Here is an 18030-nt window from a genome sequence, read left to right as displayed (position 1 = left end):
TAACTCAGAGGGGCAAAAAACATAAGACCCCCCCAAGGAGAGCACCAATACCTACATGGGACCTCAATTATGTTTTAGAAAACACACACTGCCTCCTTTTGAGCCAGCCAAATACAGCTGATATAAATTCTTATCATGGAAAACTGCTCTGCTCCTAGCAGTAACTTCAGCAAGAAGAGTCTCAGAGTTACAGACATTGATGGCAGTGGAACCTTTCATCATTTTTCATCAGGACAGGGTTTCTCTAAGGACAAACCCAACATTTATGCCAAAGGTAGTATCCAGTGTGGCTCTTAACCAAAACCATTCATTTGCCAACATTTTATCCAAATCCCCAGAATAAAGGGGAGAGACTTCTACACGCTTTGGACATGCACAGACAGCTACGCTTCTATTTCGACAAAACAAAAGCTTTCAGAAAAACTGAGCAACTGTTTGTAGCTTATGCTGCAGGATCACAAGGAAAGCCTATCTCAAAACAGACCATTTCAAAATGGATAGGACACTGCATTTGTTTTTGCTATTCACAACATGGCAAGTCAGTGCCTAAGGGCATTAGGCCACATTCAACCAGAGCAGTAGCCACTTCAGCCTTCCTCAGAGGAGTACCAACCAAAGACATTTTAGAGGCTGCAACCTGGAGTTCAGTGCACACTTTCATCAAGCACTACCACTTACCTCTCTACTCTAAATCCAGAGCAGGCTTTGACACTGCAGTTCTGCAGGGCCTTGTAGCCTCGCCTAATCCTATTTAGGTCCAGCCACCCATCCTCAGCTTTGGGATTCAACCCAAGTGTAATGACAGCAACAGTGAAACACGATGGACATAGTACATTTGTGTACCTACCATAAATGTAGATGTTCCAGTGTATTCACTGTTGCAGTCCAGGTTACCCACACACCATCCCCTATTTCTTTGCTGGGACTTTTCTGTACTTCTCTATTTTATACAACCTTTGTGGTGTATTTGCTTGTAGATGAAGGTAATGTTTATTTTAGTACATTCATGCTTCTTGGCATAATTTTATTTTTAGCCTACCTATTTGGGGGCACCTGATATCTGGGGCAAGAAAAATTGAAGAAAATGGCGTTGGCTGAATCTTTTATATCCCTGGCACACTGACGTCAGGGAAGAGGCGACAGCAACCGACGCCGGACCTAAACTTTGGAATTCTGGCCGACTGCGGGTAGCCTGCCAGCAGGATAACCCAAATGTAATGACTGCAACAGTGAATACACTCAAACATCTACATTTATGGTAGGTACACAACTGTACTTTCCCTGGATGACTAGTTGGAAAAAGTCAGGAAGTTTTCTCTGTACAGTCTTATATTTTCCTAAGGAAAAAAGGCCATTCCTAATGAAGTATCCAGAGGACATCTCAGAAAAAAAATATTCTGACAGACTGAATGGGAATTAATTTCTTTGTTCAGTTGAAACCCAGACTGAGGAGTTTAACAGATTTCTTAGTCTGGACAATTAGAAATATAAGACAGTTGTCCAAATACAGAAACGTGTATTCCTTGAAGTCTGTTGTAAGACACACATTTGCAAGTACCCTTGGTGCAGTATACAGATCAAAGAGGAAGACCGAGAACTGATAATGTGAACTAGATGCACTAAGTCTTAAAAAAAAAAAAAAAAAAAAAAATCTGAATTACTTGTCAATAAAAATGTGATCATTTTAAGTCTAATTTTACCATGAAACTGAAGGGGGGGGTGAGAGAATTTGGAGGGATAGCAATCAATGCCCATTGTTTTAACATTCCCTTTAAATAATACATTAACACCCAAAATCAGAAGTTGCTTTCTGTGAGGTAACGGACAAATAACGGGCGTGAGAACCACGGCCTAAGACTCAATGCAAAAAAAAAAAAATAATAATAATAATTATACCATTTGGGAAGATGACCACTCTGCAAACTTAAAACCTTGGCAACACTCTCCTAAGAGCAGACTCAGTGAAAACTCTGGTTGACAGTGACCTGAACTTTGATCACCATGTGTCAGTGGTACTAAGAAAATGTTTCTGCACGGTGCAACTTATAAGTAACAGCATTGCATCCAGATCTAAGGAGATCGTAGTCCCACTGTACTCAGCCCTCATTAGACCAATAATCAAGTTCATTGCACCCTTAGGACATGTACCTTACCAGGCATTTGCAACAACTGCAGCAGTCACAGAAGTTCTTCCCTAAAGGAATACAGGATGTAAATATGTCCTATGAAAACCACCTCAAAGCCTTGTACCTGTACTCTGTCTTCTACAGACAACCATCTGAGGGGGGCTATATATGCTTAACCTATAAGGCACACTGATCCAGCCCTGATGAATCTGCTACACATTCGCAAAATAAAAAGCACTAGAGTTGTCCATCTAAGGATCTAAACTTCTTCTGTAACATAAACAAAACATGTTGAGAAGGGCAGTTTGAGTCTCAGAGAGATTGCCCATTCTCTGGAACAGACTCTCCATTCATGTGAAACAGAGCTCTTCCCTAAACCTGCTCAGATGTAATTTGGACCAGTGGATGAGAAATTGCAAATTCACCTGTGGCTTGTCACTTGTGACCCTTATGGACGGGGGCAGTTTAATGCCTTAAGGCACAGGCATACACCAAAGCCGTTCTAACTCATGGACATTCATGTTTGGTAAAATTGAGGAGTGAATGGCTAGGCTTAAAAAGGCTGTAGTACCATTAGCCAAGTAACTACCTGTGATCCTATGAATAAGAATGTACAGAAGTCACTTCCTTCTGTCTGCTTTTTTCTACTTGGTACTGGTCAGTCAGCAGCCAGAGAGAAGGTGTGGGAGCGAGAAAGAGCTTTTGAAGCAGAACAGTTTCTTCTTCCTAGGAATGCAACAACCCAAATAACCTTAAAGCAGTTGCAGCAGTGTGGAATTCAAGCATATACTGTAATGGTAAGTTCTTACACAACTGTACTTCTACATTGCAGAGGTGGGACATATTACCCCTTGCATCCTTGCCCCTGGCCTTGTCTGCTGCACCCAGAGTCTCTATCAGTTGCCTGGCATCAGTAATTGTCTGCAGGACAAAAGCATCTGCATTTACTGTCACAAGGGTGACTGTCTTATTCTAAATGAATCCACAGAATGACCAGGCAGTGATTTGGAATTCACTCTTAATTGCTTCTGTAATCTTGGTCTTACCATCAGCTAGAAAAATGAAATCAAATTAGGCAACTCAAGAAACATACATTCCTGAACGCTGCTTAGGCACAAACCTTTGCACAGAAGGCAGGGTCTGTCACCTGAATGTACTTGCAGAAGCTTTTGCAACAAGCGACAGCATCTTCGAGCGAGTTCTTGACTGTGTTGGATTGCATTTACATGGCCTCCTGCATTTTAATGTTGACCTGGAAAATGCTCTATTAGTACCTCAGAAACAGCTGGTATCCGCACTCATTCCTTAATGTTAAAGATTTTAATTTTTTCTTCTGTAAGGAGATATGGTAGCTAGCACAGCCTAAGTTGAAAGCGGGCCTTTTAACACTTCAGATGGTACATAAGAAATATGACACAGATGTTTGAGCTTTTGATCAAAAAGGCCCTCTGTAGAGAGTTTTACACACTTGCTGTCCAGTTTTGAGTTCTTCGGCTGTAGTTCATAGCAGAAGATCCATATGTATTAAACTAATTATATGATTTTTGCCTAAACTCTACTTGCTTGCAGATGTTCATACATTTGAATGGCTGTGTGGAGCTGGTGATAATGAAGGGAATGTTCACCTCTGTTCTTGGAACAGTTGTATCTTAGGATGCTTTTCTCTGATAAAACAGCTGTTATATTTAAAAAGACAAATGATGAAATGGCACCAGAAAGATTTAAGTTTTTCCAGCCTCGCTGCATGGCACAGAGGGATGGAGCCCTTACTGCGACCCATGTGATGTGAGTTCATTTAGCGGCACTGGTGGAGCAGGCAGGAAGATAGAGAAAAACAAAGAGACATAGCCTGATTACATATTCCAGTGAATGGGAGGCTTTGCACACATACAGGGGCACACTGGACAGTTTCATTTCCCTGGTGGAGACCAGAAAGGCCACCACTCATGCTCCCAGGGGAAGGGATAAGACGACATGAAAGGAATGCTCCATTGCAGAAATTATGGGACTTCTCTTCAGATAGCTGATTACATGTCCTTCACTGTGGAGCTAGGGAATAAAGAGAAAAAGTACAGACTACTAATAGTTGTCTAAATGAAAGTCCCTCCCAGATGATCCTCGAATGGGGAAGAACAGATGTGTCAGTTGGCTTCTAGGGAGTTGACAGTCACCAGAGTGGGTAAAATCATGCAAAAAAATAATAAAAGAAAATTTCTCCAAGTGTAAGGACCTTGTCAGTATTTACCCAATAACGGTGAGTATTCATATATCTTATTTCTGAGCAGTATGAAGGGCTTGGTGCCCCTTTGTCATCCTTATGATCAAAACTAAATTATTCCACATCCCTTCACTGGATTTTGTGTTCTTTAATTAAACAGCATTGCTTTGAATTTAGTTTTAACTGAGTTTCTCAGAGAAATATGTAAACCATGTGTTGTTTGTAGGAGGAGGCAGAAATCCAAGCTGAACTGGAACGGCTAGAAAGAGTCAGAAATTTGCACATCAGAGAACTAAAACGAATACACAATGAGGACAATTCGCAGTAAGTTGAGGATTTTCAGTGCTTGATGTACCATTAAAAGCAATTTGTCTATTTCTAGGCAATCACTGATAAGTCTTATTTCTCTGTTTTTAGTTTGCTGGTTTCCAGCAACTGTATTAACAGTAATACGTTTTGGACATGTTTTAAGTTCTCTCATGATCTGGTCAGCATAATTTTGAGTGTTGCATTTTAATAAGGATTTCTTTTCTAAGGATTGCTGCTTCTTTAGTTATGCATTTGGGGGAGTTTTCATTGGAGTTTTTCCAAAATTATTTGTCACTCAGGTGATGTACTTTGATCCATTGTTGCAGTAGTGACACTTGGTCTGATTTTCCAGAGCTTCAGAGCAGATAAACACTTTTGAGGTAATATTTTTCACTCTTCTTGATTGATTTCAAAAATTACATTTTTGTATGCATTTTCTGGGGCTGGTGAAACTAATACTTAGGCTTCAGATCTTTCTCAGGGTGCATGTCTGCGGAGGACAGAAAAACTTTGGACTCAGCTGACCACCCTGCAACCCCTGTCAAACTCCTACATGCACCCGATACCTAACTCAGTCAAGGACGTTTTGAGAGCTGTGCGTGCCGGCATTTTTGTAAGGAGACGTACTTGGATGCACCTGTGTGACTTTGTGGAACCTTTTTTGTTTGTAATTTTCATTGTCCCTTTCTGTCTAACCTTCAGACCAAAAGTCAAGGACACACACACTAGAAGTGGGCAAGATGGGAAAACCCTTTCTGCTGGAAGGATTTGGATGTTCGTGTTACACTGCTGCAGTCATTACACTTGGGTTATCCTGCCGTCAGGCGGTCCCGCAGTCAGCCTGAGTTCCAAAGTCTTGGTCCGGCGTCTGTTGCTGTTGCTTCTTCCCTGACATCAGTGTGCCAGGGGTATATAAGATGCATCCGATGCCATTTTCTTCAGTCTTTCTTGCCGCGCGGTGCCCGAAGCAGAAGCAGTTCGCAAGTGCCGGTCGGCCGACTCCTGAGATTTTCAAAGTCGAATTTCAGATCCGAAGACTTCAGTAGAGCTAAGTACCCCATTGGGGAAACTTTTTTCTTGCCTCAGACCAATGTCAGAAAAAGTTAATAATTGTATTTCTTGTGGGAAACAAATACCTCATAAGGACTTCCACTCTTCCTGTATTCCATGCCAAGGCCCTGATCACAACGTCACTAGTTGTCGGTTTTGTGCTAGATTGAACAAACGCACTATAAAAAGACATTTTGATTTTGCTTTGCACTACTTTGGCCGAAGGTTCAATTATACGATGCCGTTGGATCAGCCGACGACAATACCGAAAAAATGCAAAGACAAGGATAAAGACAGGCATCTGAGGTCCAAAACCGACAACAAAACCTCTTCTAGGCCAGTCGCCGGTTCTCAGTGAAGCGCTTTCGCAGCCTCTGACACCCGCCACCTCAGAGCCACAGGCCGCTTCCGACTTCCACGTGTAGACATCTAGGCCTCTGGAAACTCAAGGTATTGGGCCTACGGAACTTAATCCCTCAGATGGGTCCAGAGCCGCTGAGCAAGCATCGACTTCTGAGGGTGTTTTCAGACCTTCACAACTTACCATTAAAACAATAGCCAAGACAGAGGTACCATTAAAGACAAAGAAACAAGTACAGCATTCTCCTGGACAGTCCTCCATGCCTAAGAAACAGATGCTTAAAATGGCCTAAGACCTCATTACTCTAATCACGGGTTCCCATCCCCCTCCTGAGAAAAAGGCCTAGGCAGGATACAGACTATGACTCTTCTGATCAGGTTTCCATTTCCTCTGATTCCCCTTCAGACCAGGGATACTCTCTACCCCCCCCCCCCACTCTGATGCTGAAGAATCTATCCCTTCAGCCTCTCCTCCTGAGGATTATTCTTTTGGGAAAACTTTTACATACCATGAGAGAGCATTTCCATTGGGAAAGCCAGGATTACTCAGAATCCAAGAAAAGGCTCTGGGATTTCCTCTTATTGCCTCAACACAGGCCCCTGGCTATTCCGCCTGTGCTAGATATTGTGGATGATGTGTTCTCTGAATACAGTTCATCTCCCGACTCTTTGCCCCCTGCTCCAGCCAAGCCAGATAGGTATTATAGAGTCCCTGACTCTCGCAAGTTTCTTTACAAAAACCCTTCTGCTGATCCAGAAACTATTTCCCAGAGTCCAAAAGGGGTTAAGGCTTCCATTGCAAAAAATCCAGTACCTTCTGACAGAGATTCCAGAGCTTTGGATAGATGGGGGAAGAAAGTGTACACTTCTGCAACTTTAGCAGTAAGAGCTTTAAATTGCCAGTTTCACATGCTTGAGTACCAACAATATTTAATGGCTCAGTTAAAACAGAAAGTGCTTGCAAGCACAGAAGCTCCTGATTGTAAAGAAATGCAGGATTTATTGCATGCAGTTGAACAGGTGGGCAGACATACTCTGCAATGTGGTTTTGATTCATTAGAGTCCTCTTGTAGAGCCGCAGTTACAGGTTCTGTGATTCGAAGACATGCTTGGTTAAAAGAACAAAGTTTACCTGATCATGTTAAGGCAAAATTATTGGATGCTTCTTTACAGCGTGATACTTTGTTTGGTGTTAAAGCAGAAGAGGTGTTAAAGAAAATGGAGGATAAAGCTAAATCTATGCAAACAGTCAAGGATTTCTTACAGGTACAGCCACCTCGGTTTAGCAGAAATTGGCCAACAAAGAATTGGTCCTTTCCAGTGTCAGGCAGGCCACAGAGAGGCAGATACTGATGCCCAAGAGGCAGATCTCAACCCCAAGGCTCAAACAGACGACAGTGGGGCACCTCAACCCCAAAAGGTGGTGAGGGCAAGTCTCAACCTTACAGGAAACAATCACAATGACTTTCCCCTTCGTACGCCAAGCACGTCTCTTTTGGAAGCCCCCTTAGGGGGAAAATTAGCACTTTTTTCGCAAAACTGGCAAACAATCACCAAAGACAAATGGGTCCTGAATATTGTGTCTCAAGGTTACAGATTCCACTTTCATACTTTACCAAGGCTAAAAGGAATGCCAGACCTGCCACAAAATCAATGGGCAGAGGCACAAAAACAAATTTCAGCCCTCATGGACATGAGAGCTATTCAAAAAGTACCACAACAGGAACAAGGACAAGGATTTTACTCGACTCTTCCTGGTCCTGAGAAAGGACAAGGCCTGGAGGCCCATACTAGACCTTTCAATTCTGAATACTTACCTGGATATTCCGAAATTCAAAATGTTGACATTACAGCAGCTTCTACCCATGCTGGGCAAGAAGGCTTGGCTTGTTAATCTGGACCTCAGAGGCATACCTGCATGTCCCTATCAGACAAAATTGCAGAAGATACCTCAGATTCAAAGCTGGTACAATGCACTACCAATTCTCTGCACTGCCCTCTGGCTTATCTACTGCGCCCATGGTCTTCACAAAGTGCCTGGCACCAGTAATTGCATTTTGCAGACAAAAAGGAATTCAAATATATCCATATCTAGACGACTGTCTCATTCAAGCAGAGACAAAGGACATTCTTCTACAGCATCTGGCGTTTGTAAAAAGGTTGCTAATTTCTCTAGGGTACACAGTAAATGAAAAGAAGTCAAAACTAGTGCCCTCGCAACAGATTATATTCCAGGATGCCAGCTTAAATACAACGGCCCAGATGGCTTACCTCACGCCAGACAAACAAGTTCAACTAACTCAATATTTTCAATTACTGACAAGAAAGTCCCATCTCCCTGGAAGAAAAATTCTGCAGGCCCTGGGATTCATGGCATCCTGCATACTACTAATACCATATGCCAGACTGCATATGAGGAAATTACAATGGTACCTGAAAAGTGTTTGGACTCAACACTCTCACAGTTTAGAAGCAGTAATACCAATGATTCCCTGCCTACAACAGGAGTTTCGATGGTGGGCACAGGCATGTCACCTAAACAAGGGTCAGCCTTTTACCTAACCCACAGGCAGGCAAACTCTAACAACAGATGCTTCGGATTATGCCTGGGGAGCACACATAGCAGGAAAATGTATTCAGGGCAAGTGGACCACAGACCAGATGCATCTTCACATCAATCAGAAAGAGATGTTGGCTGTTCAAAATGCCCTAACAGCTTTCAAGGATCTTCTACATCCAGGACAATTACTACTAAAGGCAGACAACACCACAGTAATGTGGTACATAAACAAGCAAGGGGGGCACTCATTCTTATCCCCTATGCAGGCAAGTCATGACCTTGTGGAACACAGCTCTAACGTATCAAGTTCACCTGCAAGCACAGTTCCTGCCAGGAAAGAAAAATACTCTGGCAGACGATCTAAGCAGAAATATCATGGACCCTCACGAATGGAAATTGAATCCACAAATCTTCAGCATGGTAACGCAAAAGTGGGGATGCCCAGACATAGATCTTTTTGCCTCCCCACTGAATTGCCAACTACAAAAATTCTGCACAAGGACTTATCACAAACGAGCATGGAAAGTGGATGCTGTTCTGTTCAGCTGGAAAAACCTAAAAGTTTATGCCTTCCCACCTCTGCCTCTCCTTTCAAAGGTACTCCTAAAAGCCTGACAAGAAAAAACACAGATGATCCTGATTGCTCCAGACTGGCCACGCCAGCACTGGTACCCTATCTTAAGGAACTTGGCTCAAGGCCCACCATGGATTTTGCCGCAAATCCCACACCTTCTGACTCAACAAAACAATCCGATCCTGCACGGTCAGCTCAAAACCCTAAACCTGGCTGCATGGCAGATACATTATTCAAACGGACAACATCTCCCTCTAAAGCTGTTATGGATGTCATTTTGGAGGCCAGGAGGCCTAGCACCAGGAAAGCTTACTCAGAAAAATGGAAGAGATTCTACGCCTGGAAACAGGCTCAAAGCCTAGACCCTGTTGTTCCAAACATTCCTCAGATTTTACAATACTTAACTGAGATGCTGGACAGAGGCCTATCCTTCTCATCAATTAAGATCCACGCCTCTGACATTTCAGCACATTACAACACGGATCCTCCGTTATTCTCTCATCCCTTGCTAAAGCAGTACGTCAGAGGGGCTAAAAACATAAGATCGCCTCGGAGAGCACCAACACCAACTTGGGACCTCAATTTCGTTTTGGAAAAACTGACCCTACTACCTTTTGAGCCAGCCGATCTAAAATTTTTATCATGGAAAACAGCTCTGCTCCTGGCAGTAACTTCAGCACGAAGAGTCTCAGAGCTACAGGCATTAATGGCAGTGGAACCTTTTATAATTTTTCATCAGGACAGGGTATCTTTAAGGGCAAACCCTACCTTTATGCCAAAGGTGGTATCTAGTTTGGCTCTTAAACAAACCATCCATTTGCCAACTTTTTATCCAAACCCCCAGAATAAAGGGGAGAAACTTCTGCATTCTTTGGACATACAGAGCCAGCTACGCTTCTACTTGGACAAAACAAAGGCTTTCAGGAAAATTGAGCAACTGTTTGTAGCATATGCTGCAGGATGGCATATGCTGCAGGATCACAGGGCAAGGCTATCTCAAAGCAGAATATATCCAAATGGATAGGACACTGTATTCGGTACTGCTACACACAGCATGGAAAATCAGTGCCAAATAAAATTAGGCCATATTCCACCAGGGCAACAGCCACTTCAACAGCCTTTCTCAGAGGAGTACCTACCAAGGAAATTTTGGAGGCTGCAACTTGGAGTTCAGTGCACACGTTTACCAAGCATTACCACCTGCCTCTTTACTCTAAATCCAGAGTAGGATTTGCCACTGCAGATGTTCATCGTGCATACAGCTGCAGTCATAACAGATGGGTTGTCCTGCCGTCAGTCGGGTCCTCGGTCGGCCGAATTCCAAAGTCTAGGTCCGGCGTCGGATGTCGTCGCTTCTTCCCTGACGTCAGTGTGGCAGGGGTATAAAAGGACCAGCCGACACCATTTTCTTCAGTCTTTCTTGCCGCGCGGTGCCCGAAGCAGAAGCAGTTCGCATGTGCCGGTCTGCCAGCTCCTGAGATTACGAAAATTTTTCAGCCGAAGTCTTCTTGTAAGCTAAGTACCCCGTTGGGGAAACTTTTCTTGCCTCAGACCAATGTCAGACAAAGTTAATAATTGCATTTCATGTGGGAAGCAAATACCTCATAAGGATTTCCATTCCTTCTGCATTCCTTGCTTAGGCCCAGACCACGACGTCTCGGCCTGTCGTTTTTGTGCTAGATTCAACAAATGCACTATTAAGCGTCTGGCGGAGTTCGCCCAACACTATTTTGGTAAAAAATTTAATTACATTATGTCGTCTGATACTCCGACTCCAGTTTTGAGTAAAAGACGCAAATGTAAGGACCGACACACGAGGTCCGTGACTTCCACCGACACCACGCTAAAGCCGGCTACAGGTGCTCCGGTTCTCAGCGAGGCGCCTACCCTGACTACCGATGACGCTTCTTTAGCGGTGTCTTCTGTGCCCGAGGTCGCAGGCTCCTCGTCTCCAATCCCAACTACAGATACAGACGCCACTCTTGGCGGGGAAACTCAGAGTTTAGACAGGCCTGCCACCTCTCAAGGTGTCTTCAGACCTTCCTCTTTTTCCATTAAAGCTTTCACAAAATCTAAAGCAGCCATGAAAACTAAAAGACAAACTCCACAGAGCCCCTCTCAAGGCCCCATGCCTAAAAAACAGATGCTCAAAATGGCTGAGGATTTGATTACTCTTATCAGGGGTTCTCACCCCCCCTCGGACAAAAGGCCCAGGATGGAGGAAGACCACCCTTCCTCAGACCAGTCCTCTATTACCTCAGAACATTCTGAGGACCAGCAATATTCATATTCCCTTTTGAAGATTCTGATGCTGAGGAGTCCATTCCCTCTGTTTCCCCTCCTGAGGACTATTCCTTTGGGGAAACTTTACATACCTTGAGGGAACACTTCCACAGGGAAGGCCAAGATTACTCAGATTCCAAGAAAAGGCTCAGGGATTTTCTCTTGCTTCCTCAGCACAGGCCTCTGGCTATCCCTCCTATCTTGGACATACTAGATGTGTACAGAGAGGCCAGCCTTAACCCAGATTCTTTGCCTCCAGCTCCTGTTAAACCTGACCGGTATTACTGGGTTCCTGATTCACATCAATTCCTATACAAAAGCCATGCTGCTGACCCAGAAACTATTTCACAGGGTCTCAAGGGAATTAAAGCCTCTACTGCCAAAAACCCATTACCTTCAGAGAGAGATTCCAGAGCTTTAGAAAGGTGGGGGAAAAAGGTATACACCTCGGCCACTTTAACCATGAGGGCATTCAACTGTCAATTCCATATGTTAAAGTATCAACAGTTTTTGTTATCTCAGTTGAAAAGCAAAATGTCACAACCTGGACAACCAGACTTGAAGGAGTTGCAGGATTTGTTACATAGTGCAGAGTAAGTGGGTAAACATACCTTGCAATGTGGTTTTGATGCTTTAGAGGCCTCATGTAGAGCTGCTGTTACAGGGTCTGTCATATGTAGACATGCTTGGCTCAAAGAGCAAACCTTACCAGATCATGTCAAAGCTAAATTACTAGATGCACCTCTTCAAAAAGATGTATTGTTTGATGTTAAAGCGGAGGAGGTATTAAAGAAAATGGAGGAAAAGGCAAGATCAATGCAAACAGTGAAAGATTTCCTACAGGTACAACCTCCACGTTTCAGCAGAAATTGGCCTTCAAAAAATTGGTCCTTTCCAGCCACGGACAGACCTCCGAGGTAGATACAGGCGCCCGAGGGGCAGAGGGCAAGCTCAAGGATTATTCAGAGCTAGACAATGGCAAGCACCTACACCAAGAGGTGGAGAGGATAGATCACAGCCATTCAGAAAGCAGACACAATGACTTTCCCCTTTGCATGCCAAGCAAAGCTTTAATGGCAGCACCTTTAGGCGGAAAACTGGCATTATTTTCAAAAAATTGGCATATTGTTACAAAAGACAAATGGATCCTGGATATTATAGACAGAGGCTACAGATTCCACTTTTACACCCTTCCAAAAATGATCCAGATCTACAATATTCATCATGGAAAACATCCTTTCTTCTGGCTATCACCTCAGCACGCAGGGTTTCGGAACTGCAAGCCCCCATGGCTGTGCAACCTTTCATCGTTTTCCATCAGGACAGAGTTTCCTTACGAACCAATCCTTCCTTTATACCAAAGGTAGTATCCAGTGTAGCCTTAAATCAGACTATCCACTTACCTACCTTTTATCCCAACCCACAAAACAAAGGGGAAAGGCTGCTACATTCCTTGGACATTCACAGACAACTTCGTTATTATTTGGACAGGACAAAGCCATTCAGAAAATCAGAGCAAGTTTTTGTGTCCTATGCTACAGGTGCTCAAGGAAAGGCTATTTCCAAACAGACAATCTCAAAATGGATAGCCCACTGCATACGCTTTTGTTACTCATTTCATGGTAAAACTGTACCTACAAGCATCAGATCTCACTCCACAAGGGCCACAGCTACCGCTGCAGCTTTCCTCAGGGGGGTTCCTACCAAGGATATTTTGGAAGCAGCCACTTGGAGTTCTGTACACACTTTCTCCAAGCACTATCACCTTCCAATATACTCTAAATCTAGAGCGGGCTTTGCCACAGCCGTTTTGCCAGGGCATCCTTGCTCCTCCTAGTTCCACTTAGTGCCTGCCACCCCATTTTTAGCTTTGGGATTCTACCCATCTGTTATGACTGCAGCTGTATGCACGATGAACATAGTACAGTTTTCTACCTACCATAAATGTAGATGTTCGAGTGCTAATACAGATGCAGTCCAGGTTTCCCTCCCTCCATCCCCTCTTGGGACAGGCCTTATGACAAGCACCTCCTCATACAACCTGATTGGGGTATTCTTTTATGGTGTATTTGCTTGCAAACTACTATTTTTTGATTATATTGCATTGCATTATTACATAAGTTTATGTTTTGCCTTCCTTCTGGGGGCACCTGACATCTGGGGCAAGAAAAACTGAAGAAAATGGCGTCGGCTGGTTCTTTTATACCCCTGCCGCACTGACGTCAGGGAAGAAGCAACGACATCTGACGCCGGACCTAGACTTTGGAATTCGGCCGACCGAGGACCCGCCTGACGGCAGGACAACCCATCTGTTATGACTGCAGCTGTATTAGCACTCGAACATCTACATTTATGGTAGGTACAAAACTGACTTTCTGCAGGGCCTCATAGCCAATCCTAACTTTTTATAGACCAGCCACCCAACCTCAGCTTTGGGATTCTACCCAAGTGTAATGACTGCAGCAGTGTAACACGATGAACACAGTACAATTTTGTACCTTCCATAAATGCTGATGTTCGAGTGCTCACACTGCTACAGTCCAGGTTACCCTCCCTCCATCCCCTCTGAACTAGCTGGACTTATCTATGCCTTTCTATCCTATACAACCTTTGGGGTGTATTTTCTGGTAACTGAAGGTATTGTTTTTATTGTATATTTTTGATTAGCAATATGTATTGCCTACCTACATGGGGGCACCTGACATCTGGGTCAAGAAAAAGGTGTCGGATGCATCTTGTATACCCCTGGTGCACTGACGTCAGGGAAAAAGCGACAGCAACCGACGCCGGACCAAGACTTTGGAACTCAGGCCGACTGCGGGACCGCCTGATGGCAGGATAACTCAAGTGTAATGACTGCAGCAGTGTGAACACTCAAACATCTACATTTATGGTAGGTACAAAACTGTACTTTTTCTACCCCTCCTGAGGTCCTTCTCCAAGAACCATAAGGGGATAAGAAGCTGTGGCTGTTTAAGTCCCAAGGGTATTTCCTGGACACTCCTTGGAGATAGACCTACATAGGGCAGGGGGGAATTCTAATGGCAGATGTTGCCTGCGAGGCAGTAGAGACCCGCAAAACCAAGGCTTCAGGGAGTCCTTTCTCAGAAAAGCCTCATCAGTGCTCCTGAATGATTGCCTGGCTACTGGAATCTAGAGGCAATCAGGAGGAGCTTGTCTCTGCACCCAGCAGGCTGGACATCCATCTCGGAAGATCATAATTAGAGGCTATTTGATTCCATTTTTTTACCTCCCTCCTTCAACAAAGAAACACCCAACCTACCACCCTCTCAAAGGAATGTAGTTGCTATAAAAATAAAAAAGCTGCTAGACAAGGAAGTCATCCATGAGGTCTTGCCTGACCAATGTGGTTCCATAATTTACTCAGAGTTCTTTTTGCTGCCAAAGAAGAACTGGGATCTCAGGACAGTTTTGGACCTCAGTCATGTCAATCAGCTTGCTAAACACACCAAATTCTGGATAGTAGCAGTGCAGTCCGTCCTCTGTCTTTTAAGGAAGGATGATTGGATGTGCTTGATAAACCTTCAGGATGCATATTACCACAATTATGGACAGGAGGCCCAAAAGATTTCTTCAGTTGTGACTGGGTGACAGTCACTTTCAGTTTAGAGCCCCGCTCTTTTTATCACCACAGCCAGCCGGGTGTTCAAGTGTATGGCAGTGATTACAGCTTTTCTCAGACTGCAAGGATTCCAGGTGTTCTCAAATCTAGACTGGCTTATTCCTGCTCCTACGAGGTCTGTACTTGTAAGGCCAGAGACTATCTGCTCCACCTCTGCTACCAGTTGGGGGTCACTACTGTTCAGACATTGGATTTCATAGGTGCTCATCTAGATATGACAGCCAGGGTAACAAAGCTGCCAGACCACAGATTGGCCACCCTACAAAACCAGGCACTAAAGGTTCTTTCCTCTCTCATGCTAACCATCCAGATTTGTTCTTCAGCTTTTGGGGTCAGTGGAGGCCTCCATCACCCTTGTCCCACTAGCCAGATATTGCATGAGAGTTCTACAATGGACAGTTGCACACCGCACACTGGTGTCCGTAAGGTACCAGACAAGTTGTCAGATTCATCTGACAAACATTTGCAGAACACACACAATGACGTGGATTCAGTCTTCCAATGTGTCTTAAGGCTATCCCACTATGGCTACTGTGACCTTGGACACTTTCCAGCAAGGGTAGGTGGGGGACATTACATTGGAAAGACTCTCTGAGGCATATAATCTCCCTCAAAGGCCAGTCTCCACATCAGTGTTCTAGAGAAAGGGGCAGTTCCCCTAGTGTTGCAGGCCTTCCATGATATCCTCCTTGTAAAGATGCTTTCTGTCCAGACATGTCATTTGTCTGGTACGTCAACAAACAAGGGACAACCTATTCTTATCCATTATGTAAAGAAGAGATGAGTGTGTGTCTCTGAGTGCTGTCTTCTGATCACTTTCTGGTGACTGCATATACCAGGGAAGTCCAGTGTTCTGGTGGAGAGGTTGAGCAGGTCTATCCTTCAGTTTCATGAGTGATTCCTCAACCCAACAGGAGCAGAATAAATTTTTGGGGAATGGGACCTGCCATCCTGTGATGATCTTGCCTCTCCTCACAGCATTGAGTGCAGCAGGATCTTAGCCTTGATCCTGCCTGAGGGGGAGTCACCGAGGTATACTGTGATGTAGGTTTGGCCCCCAGGTATTCTTTATGCCTTTTCCCCCTGATTCCAAACATGTCCTCCATCACGGTTGCAGTACTCTTCACCATAGGCATCTCCTGGCAAGGACTGCCCAAAGTCCAGCCAGTATATCACAGCCTTTAGATCTTGTATGCGCCGTAATTCACATTTGTGATTCCCATTCAAAACGTAGGGCATAAAGGTAATGTACAGAAGCAGTTACATAGAATTCTTTGCCACTGCTATGTACACCCTTTGCTGTGATAAATACCTAGCCATCCGATAGGTGCGCCGGTGGGGTCTTTTTTCTTTTTTTTTTTGGTCTTGTTCTCTTTTGGTTACCTAGCGTTCATGTTATCCAAGAAGTGAAAGTGTCAATGTGGAAGCCAGATTCCCCAAAAGGATCATCTTCTCTTGTTGTTTCGGTGCTTCCCATGCCCATATGTTCTGTAGCATTTGTAAAACGTTTGTGCCCAAGACTGTTAGAAGCCGGTTGTTTTCCTGGCCATCTGTTTCAAAGCTTGGAGGCTTAAATTATTAGCCCAGGGTAGCATGGCAGAATCTTCTAACCTTGAGGTACCGTTAAGAAGATAACCAGAAAATTGTGGCAAGATTCTTTAGCTGCCCATTCTCCACTGGATGTTTCTGTAGAAGTGACTGATGGCTTTGTAGGCCGTCTGGTGTCTAAATTGGATTCCTCTGCCATGATCCTGTAGGAGGCCAGGATGAATCCTTCCTTTCACCCATCCTCTGAGGCTTTGCAGGTGTCTACTGTTGATGTCAAGGGGGAACTGTGGTTGATTGTCTTGGAGGGCTATATAGGAATTCCGCATATTTTAGGTCATGGAAGAGGTACTCTTCTAGAATCTCGTCAAAGGTCAGAACCACTAGTGTTTGTTGGGGCTGATGTCCCTACCAAGAAAAAACAGAAAGACTGAGCATACTTCGGTACACCCTAAGTGTCCTCAAAGGGAATGGCAGGAGTTTACTTAGTGTCTGTTTAATGCTTTAATGGCCTTGAAGCCTCCTCAAGGGGTTTCTGTGCCTACTCACCCTTGGACTTCAGCTCCTTCCAAGCAGACTAGGCAACCTAATTTCTCAGATAAGGATTCAGAGTCCGATGATGGTTCCTTGTCTTACTCTTCTCATATGCCTTCACCTCTGGCAAATGGTTCTGATGAAGAGTATGTTAGTCCTGATTCGTCTTTTGAGGAATTGTCTTTTGGGGACAGTATACCTAGAATGATGGAATACATTAAGTGGGATTCTTAAGTTTCTTATATCCAGAAAAGGTGGTATGAGCTGCTTCAGGTGAAACACCCCTTAACCTTCTGCAGTACCTCCTGTGTTGGCTGCTTTGTTAGACACTTTTTTTTTATAGCTGCTTCTGAGTCTCCTGATTCTCCACCTCCTGCTCCAAAGAAACCTGACAAGTTTTGTAAGATTCCTGAGAATTGCCAGTTCTTATTTGTGTCCTTCAGCTGACCCTGTTGTGCTGTTAGTCTCCTTGACAAGCCTTCTAAACTTTTGCCCTCTTCTAAACTTCTTTCTTCGGGTAAGGATAGCAGGGCAGTGGAGAGAATTGTTATGAGCCGTTTGTACTACTGCTTTAACCTTTCAGGCCATCAGTTACTAGACCCACATGAGCAGATATGCTCTGTCCTTGATAGCCCAGGATTGTCAGGTTCTTTTTGACCTCCCTGATTCTGATGCAAAATCTTCTGCTCTTTCAGTTTTGGGTCCTGCCTCTTGGGTGGCTTGTCGCAAAATCAAGTGTAGTTATGAATGTTGCCATTGCCTCTTCCAGAGCTGCTGCTTTTGAGTTTGTCATGAGGCGTTCCTGGCTTTGCTTGCAGTCGTTACCTG

At 44.2% G+C, this 18030-nt stretch overlaps 1 protein-coding gene across 6 annotated transcripts in view; it reads left to right on the top strand.

The window, feature by feature from the left end:
- TLK2 (tousled like kinase 2) overlaps positions 1 to 18030 on the top strand; it is a 3436060-nt gene that overhangs the window by 2377897 nt on the left and 1040133 nt on the right. For all 6 annotated transcript variants that reach the window (XM_044055220.1, XM_044055218.1, XM_044055219.1 and 3 more), the window contains one exon: positions 4571 to 4668. In XM_044055220.1, coding sequence (XP_043911155.1) covers positions 4571 to 4668 — 98 coding nt within the window. The remainder of the gene's footprint in view (positions 1 to 4570; positions 4669 to 18030) is intronic.

Source organism: Protopterus annectens, chromosome 13.part0 (assembly GCF_019279795.1).
Source record: "Protopterus annectens isolate FY-2018-M chromosome 13.part0, PAN1.0, whole genome shotgun sequence".
Lineage (NCBI taxonomy): Eukaryota > Metazoa > Chordata > Ceratodontiformes > Protopteridae > Protopterus > Protopterus annectens.
This window is presented reverse-complemented; position numbering and strand designations above follow the sequence as displayed.